This window comes from Ascaphus truei, chromosome 2, assembly GCF_040206685.1.
Source record: "Ascaphus truei isolate aAscTru1 chromosome 2, aAscTru1.hap1, whole genome shotgun sequence".
Lineage (NCBI taxonomy): Eukaryota > Metazoa > Chordata > Amphibia > Anura > Ascaphidae > Ascaphus > Ascaphus truei.
The window spans coordinates 413,942,237-413,954,703 of NC_134484.1; the positions used below are offsets into that span (position 1 = coordinate 413,942,237).

Consider the following 12,467-nt stretch of genomic DNA (forward strand, 5'->3'; position numbering starts at 1 on the left):
GGGCCAGTCAGTGAAAAAGGTTTAAGGTGGGACAGGGCTTTAGATACAAAGGGGGTAGAAAGAAGACATCCTTGAGAAGAACGCAAGAGTCGGGATGGTGCATAACGGGAAATTAAGACTGAGATGTAAGGCGGGGCAGAAGAGTGTAAAGCTTTAAAAGTGAGAAGGAGAATTTAGTGTGAGATGCGGGACTTGATCGGAAGCCAGGAGAGGGATTTCAGGAGGTGAGACACGGAGACAGATTAAGGAAAGAGCAGAGCGATTCTGGCAGCAGCGTTTAGGATAGAATGTAGGGGAGACAGGTGAGAGGCAGGAAGGCCGGACAGCAGGACATCAAGACGGGAGAGAATGAGGGCCTGAGTCAGAGTTTTAGCAGTCGAGCAACAGAGGAACGGGCATATCTTAGTGATATTGCGGAGGAAAAAGCGACAGGTTTTAGAAACTTTTTGAATGTGAGAGGAGAATGTGAGAGAGGAGTCCAGTGTGACCCCTAAGCAGCGTGCTTGGGCTACTTGGTGAATGATCGTACTTCCAACAGTAATGTGGAAGGAGGTAGTAGGGCCAGATTTGGGAGGAAGTATGAGGAGTTCTGTTTTTGCCATGTTGAGTTTAAGGCGGACATCCAGGATGATATAGCAGAGAGACATTCAGAAACTTTGGTTTCTACAGCAGGTGTAAGGTCGGGTGTTGAAAAGTAAATTTGTGTGTCGTCAGCGTAGAGGTGATATTTAAACCCAAGAGATGTGATTAGGTCACCTAGAGAGAGTGTGTACAGAGAAAAGAGAAGAGGTCCCCGGACAGAGCCCTGGGGTACCCCCACAGAGAGATCAATAGAGGAGGAGGTGGTGGTGTTAGCAGAAGAGACACTGAAAGTACGATGGGACCGGTAAGAGGAGATCCAGGATAGAGCTTTGTTCCGAATACCAAGAGTATGGAGAATGTGAAGGAGAAGAGGGTGGTCCACAGTGTCAAATGCTGCGGAGAGGTCGAGTAATATGAGCATAGTGTATGTTCACTCTGCATAACGTGTGTACATTAAGCTGCACACTAACATTTCACTTAAAGATCCTATAACCTACATATTAATGGTGTATTTAACATGGTAATGAATGCAGGACAAAATCAGTAATACCTGAGTTATTTTGAACTAAGTGTATACAGGGATTTTGTTTTACTTTCCTGATCCTGAGAAACTTGTGGAGCGGGTCTGTGATCCCTGACCTGTGAGAAACTCCCTGATCTCAAAATATTTCAATTTTTTTTTGTCAAACTAGAAATATGGTATGGGGTCACTAATAGAAATTTGCAACATCGTTTTAGTGATGATGTTGCAACTTTTTATTCAGTCGAGATGAGCCCTCACCTTGTAAAAGGCTGTATTGCACAGCCGAAACGTCGGATCACTGGGACACTAAAAGCATTGTGTTCAAGATGTGCTGGCTTCTTCTTTTTCTGAATGTTGACTGCAACTTTTTATTCACCACTTGAAGAAACCTGATCCTGCCGGTGCCAGTATCTTGGGAATCGAGGTATCCCCAGAGGCGGGGAGATCATGGAATATTAATATATATAAAGTTACCAGCAATGAAGATGGCAAGAAGGAGACAGCACTCGGTAAGTAATCAAATAAAAGATATATTTGATATGACACACAGACCCGACATTTCGATTCACACAGGGGGATCTTCTTCAGGGAGGGTACAATGAAACAGTGACGGTGAGTAACTTAAATACCAGCACCCAAGTGCAAGAAAACACCAAACAATAAACCAATCAAGAGAGCACATGAAAGTTCAGGTGATCTGCACAAGTAATTAGTGGCCATTTTGAAAAAGTTCTGCCGGGTATTCCTGTATCATGTGGACACGAGTCCAACTCCATTTTAAAATGATATGAGCAACATCAGCTGGCTCAGCAAAGCGTCTTTGGTAACCATGGTGACCAGAGTACGCATGCGCACTGTGGCAAATAGGCTATGTTGTGACAGAGGTAATCTGAAATTAACTCGCTACGGTCTTGTCGGATCAGATACACCTGAAGAGTAAGGGAGTACATCTGGGAGTAAGGGAGTCCCTTCTTCAGCAGTAAGGGATGATGGCAGTTTGCGCCCAGACGTGTATTCTTGTCTGTCCCTTTGTTTTGAATCAGAGTACAGAGTCTGCTGTTTTGTTTGAAATCCACAGTATCCAGAAATACAATTTCCGTTTTGCTGTAGTTTGAACTCAGAATGATAAAACTCTTTGACACCAAAACAAGAAGACTTAATGCGGATATGGGGTTTCTCACACTCTATCACAATTGTTTGTAATTATCCTGCCTGCCTCTCAGCCAATGTTCTTATCCACACATTTCCTCCCCCCCACAGAATCACCTTCCCCCTCCATGCTGTCCCTGGTCACCGTTTTATTACCCTTCCACATCTTCAGACACTTTCTCAGCCTACCTTAACTACATCTGTTTTTTTCCTGCCCCAAACACTGTTTTAGCCATAGATTCCTTTGTTAATCGGTATTGCCGACCTGAGGAAGAGAGAACTCTGAAAAGCTTGTCCTATGATATAAATTGTTAGTCCAAATAAAAAAGTATCACCTAATACTGAAGTACTCGTTTATTCTGAATATATATACAAGTTTTTTTTTGAGTAGTGCAGACTGCTGCTTTAAAATACAGCATAAGTGCAAAAACAGAACAAGCATTATAATTATTTGCTTCAGCAAATTGTGTACTATCAACATCAAACAGTTTTTAGCACCCTGATAAAACTCACCTCTTTATTGTTATAAACATTCCTGACATATTGTTCTACTTCACTTCTTAATACGATTTTAGGGAAAAATGACATTTCACTCTAGGGATGCTGTAATCTTGTAGAAGGCAACTGAAACAAAGCATACAAAAGGAACAAATTATTTGCATTGCTGCATAGGTATTTTCTTTGTCACTGCATTAACACAGCCAGGCAACTACTAATTTAGGTTATCAAGGAATATGTTTAAAGCAACAAAAAGTGAAATGTTAGGTTTTTTTGTTTTTTTTTAAATAATTCAGTTCTGCTGTATTATATAATACTGTATTTGTTATTATTATTAAACTCATAATGCCATTTTTTAATGAGTTTTAAAGCATCCTTTAATTTCTATAGTAGGTTTTAGCCCACCTTCCAAGCAGAGCGCAGGGACATTTTGGTGCTCTTTCCGTAATTGGACTTTTTATATCATTGGACTTTTGCGCCTATAAATAAAAACTATGGAGGGCCAGTGATTTACAACCCCTGAGGAAGCCGGAACAAGCAAAAGTTGAAAAGTGTAGGGTTTTCTGACCCTCTGAGGATCTCGTAGTCAGCAACTAAGCCTTTTGACTCCAGCGAGCCGCCGTACTGCAGCGCGGGCAAACGCGGAAGTGCCGACGCCGACAGCCACGAGGATCGGAGGATCAAGGCTGCCAGAGTGGAGTATACATCCAAGGACAAGTTGGCTGGACGATTCGGGTGATCAAGAGCGGTGCAGCTTTTGTTTTAATGTTCAATTAAACTGTATTATGCTATGTCTTCTCTATACAATTTTTCAAGAGAGGAGTTTGCAGAGACTTTTATCTTCAATACTTATGTGAGTGCTTCATTCACTTTCCACCACTGCACTTGATTTTGGTTTATTTATGTTATTGTTTTTACTCTATTGCGCTTGATTATTCCACTTCTATGTACGCACACAGTTTCTATAAACTGTTTTCGTTGAGCAGCACAGAGGAGCACAATTATAATTAAATTATAGTTATTACAATATATTCTGGATCCAGGCTCGCTTGTAGCATGTGAGAAGATCCATGTATCTTAACTCATCCCCTTTTGAAAGCACACAAAGTCATATTTTCTTCAACTTTATTGAGTGGGGTTAACAGAAATATAAAAGTACTTGCATATAGTTTGTGGTAGGAAATGTCTCGCGAGGAGAAGTATCATATTTGAAGTGGCTTTTTTATCAGGGGAAGGTAAAAAGGAATCCCTTTCTAAGGGAGCAGTGGAAGATGTGTCTACTCACTTTGGCTGCTGGTGTTAAGAGAGAGCACACTTTCCTTTCCAGACAGGAACAAGCCAAGGGGCATAACAATATACAGCTCAACCCGTTATAGCGCGATCCGCTATAAGGCAGGTTGAGCATGGACAGCACACTGCATACACTCACTGCACACTGCATACACTCACAGCACCAGCACACACTGCACACACTCACAGCACACGCACACTGCATACACTCACAGCACACACAGCACCAGCCCACTGCACACAATCACAGCACCAGCACACTGCACACACTCACAGCACACACTCACAGCACACACAGCACCAGCCCACTGCACGGTGCAAGGCTGGGGGATCGGCGCGAGGCTGGGGGTTCGGCGCGGGGATTGGCGCAAGGCTGGGGGGGGGAATAGGTGGGGATCGGTGCGAGGCTGGAGGATGGTTGGCTGGTGCGGAGCTGCTGAGGGGAGTGCAGGGAATGCTGGGAGAACTACAGTGGCTGCTAGGGGCCATGTAGGGCTGCCGGCGCCTCACTCCACCTCTCTCCTCCCCCCTATTGGGCGGGCGGCGGCCATTGAATTTTTTTTTTTAGCGCGGTCAGATCGGGTGGCCCCCGAGGACCGCGCTATAATGGAGTTGAGCTGTACATAGAAGGGCAGGGGGAGAGGGATAAACTAATCTCGACTATGAGCATTGGGAGGTTGCCAGGGCAACCGACAAGTGGAAAAAGTGATATTGTAACAATTATGTTGCAATTTACACAGCAGCACTGGTTGCTTGGAACAGGGAAAACATGCAACTTTCCCTGGGGAGAGCTGGCAGCCCGAGAGCAGATAAAGTACACAGAAAATAAACAATCCTGTTCCAGGACATAATATAGGTTAGATATTTTTCCAACTTATACCTTCCAGGCAGTGCAAGATCTTTGCAACCCTTTCCTGTTTGGGATAATTTGTTGCCAATGTAAGGATACATTGTAACTGCTGTGTTACACTAACCGAAACAGCCATTATGTTAGTAACACCTTAAGGATTTTAACAAATTAAAACAGGAGCACCAAACGATTGCCAGCTTAGGTTAAGCATGTAGAATTATACATCATCACATGGTTTACAATGCCATATACACTAGGACCAACACATTTGAGGAAGACTACATTCATATCTATTTACCTGCTACTATTTTATGTGGTCATACTTGCGATATTACTCAGTCAACTAATTCAACAAATAAAATATAACATCACTAAGTTCCCAATTACATTAGGCTGCATCCATAAGACTGCAGCCGTGCGGAGGCTGAGGGAAAGCGGGTGCTTTCCCTGGCCTTGGACCGCGCGCCGTCCGGGGGCGTGTCGGTTGGGGGGTGGGAGGAGGTGAGGGCCTGTGACGTCACGGAGCTGGTTTGCCCTCATTGGGCGAACCGCTCACGTGACCGGCCCTGCGCTCCCATGAGCACGAAAATCTAAAATTTTTCAAAGACACAGGCTTCCGCACGCTTGCGGAAGCGTGCGCGAGCCCCTGCTAAAGCCGCTCTCATTGCGGCTGCAGGAGCTCACCGAGAAGCGTCAGCGCGCCTCAGCACGGGTCAGCGCCTGGACGCAGCCTTAGAATATATATGGAATGACAATTGGTCTTGAAAATAGTATAGCTCAAAACTATCATTAGTATATGGTCAATTAAAGAAAATGAGCAATGCTAAGTCAAAAAGAAATACCAAGACACCAAAAAGGATGTTCAAAAAGGTACATTGATTCTAATACACATTGTAATAGAATCACTGTTAAAAAAACGCATCAAACGATCACACAAAGTTATATACAGGCATACCCCGGTTTAAGGACACTCACTTTAAGTATACTCGCGAGTAAGTACATATCTCTCAATAGGCAAACAGCAGCTCATGCATGCGCCAGTCAGCACATCCTGAACAGCAATACCGGCTCCCTACCTGTACCGAAGCTGTGCGCAAGCGGGGAGACTATAGAGCCTGTTACACATGCGTCATTTACATCAGTTGTGCACGTATATGACGATTGCAGTACAGTACATGCATCGATAAGTGGGGAAACGGTAGTGCTTCACTTTAAGTACATTTTCGCTTTACATACATGCTCCGGTCCCATTGCGTACGTTAATGCGGGGTATGCATGTACAATGTGTAGAAGAAAGTGACATTACAACAATGACCTTACCAATAACGTGCAGACACCCTGGTGGAGGAGTGGCCAGCTCCAGTCCTCAAGGGCCACCAACAGGTCAGGTTTTCAGGATCTCACTGCTTTAGCACAGGTGGCACAATCAGTGGCTCAGTCTGCTGCCAGAATCACTCTACTCTTTCCTAGATCTGTCTCAGCATCTCCCCTCATGAAATCCGTCTCCTGGCTTCCGATCAAATCCCGCATCTCACACTCCATTCTTCTCCTCACTTTTAAAGCTTTACACTCTTCTGCCCCTCCTTACATCTCAGCCCTAATTTCTCGCAATGCACCATCCCGACTCTTGCGTTCTGCTCAAGGATGTCTTCTTTCTACCCCCTTTGTATCTAAAGCCCTCTCCCGCCTTAAACCTTTTTCACTGACTGCCCCACACCTCTGGAATGCCCTTCCCCTCAGTACCCGACTAGCACCCTCTCTATCCACCTTTAAGACCCACCTTAAGACACACTTGCTTAAAGAAGCATATGTAGATATTCTGAACACATGATACATATAGCTTGGCCCCCTGCAGACGCACTTACCAGAACTCCCTCCTACTGTCTCTGTACGTTCTCCCTACCTACCAATTAGACTGTAAGCTCCTCGGGGCAGGGACTCCTCTTCCTTAATGTTACTTTAATGTCTAAAGCACTTATTCCCATGATCTGTTATTTATATTATCTGTTATTTATTTGATTACCACATGTATTACTACTGTTAAGCGCTATGTACATTAATGGCGCTATATAAATAAAGACATACAATACAATGACTGAAGTAGGGAAATCCTGAAAACCTGACCTGTTGGTGGCCCTTGTATTGTATTGTATTGTATGTCTTTATTTATATAGCGCCATTAATGTACATAGCGCTTCACAGCAGTAATACATGTGGTAATCCAATAAATAACAGATAATATAAATAACAGATCATGGGAATAAGTGCTTTAGACATTAAGGAAGAGGAGTCCCTGCTCCGAGGAGCTTACAGTCTAATTGGTAGGTAGGGAGAACGTACAGAGACAGTAGGAGGGAGTTCTGGTAAGTGCATCTGCAGGGGGCCAAGCTTTATGTGCCATGTGTTCAGAATATTCACAGTGCTATTCATATGCTTCTTTAAGCAAGTGTGTCTTAAGGTGGGTCTTAAAGGTGGATAGAGATGGTGCTAGTCGGGTACTGAGGGGAAGGGCATTCCAGAGGTGAGGGGCAGTCAATGAAAAATGTTTAAGGCGGGAGAGGGCTTTAGATACAAAGGGGGTAGAAAGAAGACATCCTTGAGAAGAACGCAAGAGTCTGGATGGTGCATAACGAGAAATTAGGGCTGAGATGTAAGGAGGGGCAGAAGAGTGTAAAGCTTTAAAAGTGAGGAGAAGAATGGAGTGTGAGATGCGGGATTTGATCGGAAGCCAGGAGAGGGATTTCAGGAGGGGAGATGCTGAGACAGATCTAGGAAAGAGTAGAGTGATTCTGGCGGCAGCGTTAAGGATAGATTGTAGGGGAGACAGGTGAGAGGCAGGAAGGCCGGACAGCAGGAGGTTACAGTAATCAAGACGGGAGAGAATGAGGGCCTGAGTCAGAGTTTTAGCAGTCGAGCAACAGAGGAAAGGGCGTATCTTTGTTATATTGCGGAGAAAAAAGCGACAGGTTTTAGAAATGTTTTGAATGTGAGAGAGGAGTCGAGTGTGACCCCAAGGCAGCGTGCTTGGGCTACTGGGTGAATGATCGTAGTTCCAACAGTAATGTGGAAGGAGGTAGTAGGGCCAGGTTTGGGAGGAAGTATGAGGAGCTCTGTTTTAGCCATGTTGAGTTTAAAGCGGCGGAGGGCCATCCAGGATGATATAGCAGAGAGACATTCAGAAACTTTGGTTTGTACAGCAGGTGTAAGGTCGGGTGTTGAGAAATATATTTTTGTGTCGTCAGCATAGAGGTGATAATTAAACCCAAAAGATGTTATTAGGTCACCTAGAGAGTGTATACAGAGAAAAGAGAAGAGGTCCCAGGACAGAGCCCTGGGGTACCCCCACAGAGAGATCAATAGAGGAGGTATTAGCAGAAGAGACACTGAAAGTACGATGGGAGAGGTAGGATGAGATCCAGGATAGAGCTTTTTTTCGAATACCAAGAGTATGGAGAATGTGAAGGAGAAGAGGGTGGTCCACGGTGTCAAATGCTGCAGAGAGGTCGAGTAATATGAGCAGAGTGTAATGACCTCTGTCTTTGGCAGCATGGAGGTCGTCAGTTATTTTAGTGAGGGCTGTTTCCGTGGAGTGAGCAGTGCGGAAGCCAGATTGTAGAGGGTCTAGGAGAGAATAGGTGTTGTTGAAAATGGAATAGTATCGGTGGTGATCAAAGAGTTTGATCAAGAAAGAAACCCTTCTAGGTAGCAATCTCTTGTCATGTGTGTAGTGTCATATTTAATGGACTTAATTGGTCCAACAGTTAGATACTGTATGTCTGAGTAGTGCCCAGATTCACAGGGGAAATCAAAAAATAATAAAATTTTATTAAATCTACATAGATATTAAAAACACATATACATTATTAAAAATCCCTATTATGTAGAGTGGTGATAGTGTTTTGTCATAAATCAATCGGTATATTACCATATGTAAAACAATATCTAAATCAATCAATATGTAAAACAATACTTTCTGAATCACAGCTATATATACGGTCTCTTGACCACAACCAATGGATATTGTAGGTGTGTACACATGTTTCAATCACAGCATGACCACTCGGAGGTGAAGCATAGACCAAGTGTGTACTACAGGGTTAATGCAAGGAGCATATACTGGTGTAATGTGGGACAGATAGTACATCAAACAGAGAATGCAGCCATGTAGATATATACCAAAGCTGATGTCATAATATACAGATGGTGCATATATATCAAGGCAGAAATTGTACATATATCTCTGCTATACTCCGTTTGTGTAATGGGCCCTCAGGTTCTCCCAACAAAAACAGTGCTGTGTATTATGGTTCAATATATTGAACCAATGTCATGCAGTTAGATACACGCAATTAGAGGATACTCCGTGGTTATAAGGTAATATAATATAATTCACTATAGTAATCCTCAATACCCGTAAGTACAGCTCCTATATGGTGCCAGAGAGTGATTTCTCTACTGCGGTTAGTATGGTTTAACCCGTATTAGCCTAGTCATACGAGAGGGCTGGCTTTAATTACATATATGTTGAGAAAATGGAGCAAGCGAGCGAATACAAGACGTTCAAGGAGTTTAGAGGCAAAAGGCAGGAGGGAGACAGGCCGATAGTTAGAAAGACAGGTAGGGTCAAGCTTGCTGTTTTTGAGTAATGGTATGACTGTTGCATGTTTGAAGGAGGATGGAAAGGTTCCAGAGCAGAGGGAGGAGTTAAAAATGTGCGTGAGCGTAGGGATTATAGTAGGAGCAAGAGGTTTTAGGAGATGGTAGGGAATGGGGTCAAGAGGGCAAGTGGTAGAGGGAGAAGAGGCGATCAACAGCGACACATCCTCCTCTGAGACAGTGGAAAAAGAGTCAAGGAAGGCAGGAGGAGAGTTAGGAAGAGGTGTAGGATGGGAGGAAGAAACAGAGGGGATGTTCTGACGTATGGATTCCACCTTTTCCTTAAAATAGTCAGCAAAGTCCTGAGCGGAGATGGAGGAAGGAGAGGCAGCTGAGGGTGGTTTGAGTAGAGTATCAAAGACAGAGAACAGTCGGCGTGGGTTAGACTTGTGCATGTTGATTAGTGAAGAAAAGTAGGCTTGTTTAGCTTGCGAGAGGGCAGAGTTGAAACAGGATAGCATAAATTTGTAGTGAAGGAAGTCTGCGAGAGTATGAGATTTCCTCCAGAGGCGTTCAGAGGAACGAGTGGAGGAACGCAGCATGCGCGTATGAGAATTTAACCAGGGTCTAGGGTTAAAAGGGCGAGTGCGGCAGAGAGAAAGCGGGGCATGTAGATCAAGAGAGGAGGACAAGGCAGAGTTGTAGTTCTGATCAGTTTGTCAGGGTCTGTAGCAGAGCTTAGAGAGGAGAGGGAGGAGTGTAACGTGGACTCAAAGTCAGGTAAGTGAATAGAGCGCAGGTTTCTGCAGAACCGGGGGGTAGATGGAGGTGGAGAAGGGGAGAAGTAATATAGAGAGAATGAGATGAGGTGATGGTCAGAGAGAGGAAAAGGGGAAATGGAGAAATCAGAGAGAGAGAAGTTTTTAGTGAAAACCAGGTCTAAGTAGTGGCCATCCTTGTGGGTGCTGGCTGCAGTCCACTGTTGAAGGCCAAAAGAAGAGGTTAGAGAAAGAAAGTGGGAAGCCCAGGGGAGAGAGGGGTCATCAATGTGGCAATTGATGTCCCCAAGGAGAAGAACAGGGGAGTCTGAGGAGAGGAAGAAAGAGAGCCAGGATTCAAAGTGAGAGAGAAAGGCAGAAGGGGGGTGAGTAGAGGTAGGTGGGCGATAGATGACCGCCACATGAACAGGGAGAGGAGAGAAGATCTGGACAGTGTGAACCTCAAGAGAGGGGGGAATAGGAAGAGTTCGGTAACGGCAGAGAGAGGAGAGCAGGAGTCCCACACCTCCACCCCTGCCATCAGGGCGCGGAGTGTGGGAGAAGGAAAGGCCACCATAAGAGAGGGCAGCTGCCAGAGCAGAGTCAGACTGAGTGAGCCAGGTCTCAGTTATAGCAAAGAGAAGCAGGGAGTGAGAGAGAAAGAAGTCATGCACAGAGAGGAACTTGTTAGAGAGGGAGCGATCATTCCAAAGGGCACAGGAGAAAGGGTGAGAGGAGGGAGGGTGGCAGGGGATGGGTATGAGGTTGGAGGGTATGGATGGGTATGAGGCTTGGAAGACTGGAGTTAGCCACCACGGCTCAGGGCCATTTTATCCATTTTAGGCACAGTGCCTGGGGCCTATGAAAAACATTGCGATCAGAAAAAAATATTTACCGGCCCAAAAATAAAGATAAAAGCTATCTTAAAATTACATTATAGAACTATATAGAGAAATAAAGTTTGCTTAAAATACAAAAATATGATGCAAACAATACTAAAATTAAACTAAGTGGTAGGTATATCACTTTTATGCATAGGGCAGTTATGAGTGAATATTGGAATTATGCGTTCGTTATAATTTAACAATACTTAATGATGTCAGCGGTTAACATAGAGTAACACTTGTATAAATGTGCACTGTATTTCCGGTTATCAATAACTTGTGTAGTTTAACACTTTAAATTCTATTTAAGGTAGCGTCTAGCAATCTTGTAAGAAAATTAGAATATATCTGTACTGCATATACGTCATATAAACGGGTAGATCAAAATACGCACTAGATCACGCGTCTGCACTGTGCGTGTGGTATGACGTGGGGCCTACGAATGCAAGAGTGCCTAGGGCCTAGAAAGATCTTTAAAAAATGCCCTACCTGCCCTACTGTACGAGACTAGATGTTTCAGGCTAAAAATTGCCCTTTATCAAGTCGTTTTGGGGTCTTGGTATTTTTTTTCCTTTCTTCTTTTTACTTAACATGGCTCATTTTCTTTGGATTAACCAATTAGTCACAGACAAAACATGAGCAGAGATGCACAAAAATGGGACAAAAGGTTTTTAATAGTCTCCATAAAATAATGGTGATAGTTTCTTCCTATGAGTGGAGGTATTTTTTACAAGAAAGGGCATCGTTTTGGCAAGACATGTTTTATTTAGTCAATGAAGAACGGACAAAGCCAACGGTCAAGTCGAATGGACGGGGATCCCCTTAATTGCCAGGCAAATCTCACATAAAGCATACTGGGCAATATTTGAAAGTCGCTTTCAGTGAGATTTGGGATAACAAAATACATAGCCACCTTGACTTGCATGAAAAATTATTATTTTCAGAAAGAAAGCAGAAAAACGATTGATTTTTTTAGCTGAAAATCAGAGGGTCTCCCTCAAATTGGTCAGTATGATGCAAGGAAACTGTGTATAGAAACCAAGACTTGTCAATAGACCATCTTTATCACTTGGATGCATGGACCTAACAGTTAAAGTAAATTACAACACAATGTTGAAAAGAATGAAGATAAGGATAACTACTAAATATAAATCTGACAGCTACCAAATCCGGAACTAGATGTAGCTAAAGCGTAGCATCCCATTGGCTTTTCATTGTTGACAGCAGTTTTGCAGCAGGGATTCTTGAGGCACCCGCCTGCCGTACAACTCACTGAGCCTGTGACCTGCGCTGCACAGCCCCGGCTCGCGCTGCACCCACCCCCTGTGCATCCTGTT

The 12,467-nt window shown here is 43.9% G+C and overlaps 1 protein-coding gene across 2 annotated transcripts in view; it reads right to left on the reverse strand.

Moving 5' to 3' along the window:
• Nucleotides 1-12,467, reverse strand: part of NSUN6 (NOP2/Sun RNA methyltransferase 6) — a 44,716-nt gene that overhangs the window by 32,017 nt on the left and 232 nt on the right. The window contains exons 1-2 of one of the 2 annotated variants that reach the window (XM_075587526.1): nt 12,295-12,465; nt 2,768-2,878 (exon numbers count right to left, since the gene is read on the reverse strand). In XM_075587526.1, the coding sequence (XP_075443641.1) occupies nt 2,768-2,842 (75 nt within the window). In that variant the 5' untranslated portion in view covers nt 2,843-2,878; nt 12,295-12,465. Of the gene's footprint in view, nt 1-2,767; nt 2,879-12,294; nt 12,466-12,467 lie in introns of those variants that run through there. The other variant, XM_075587525.1, reaches the window with a different exon arrangement.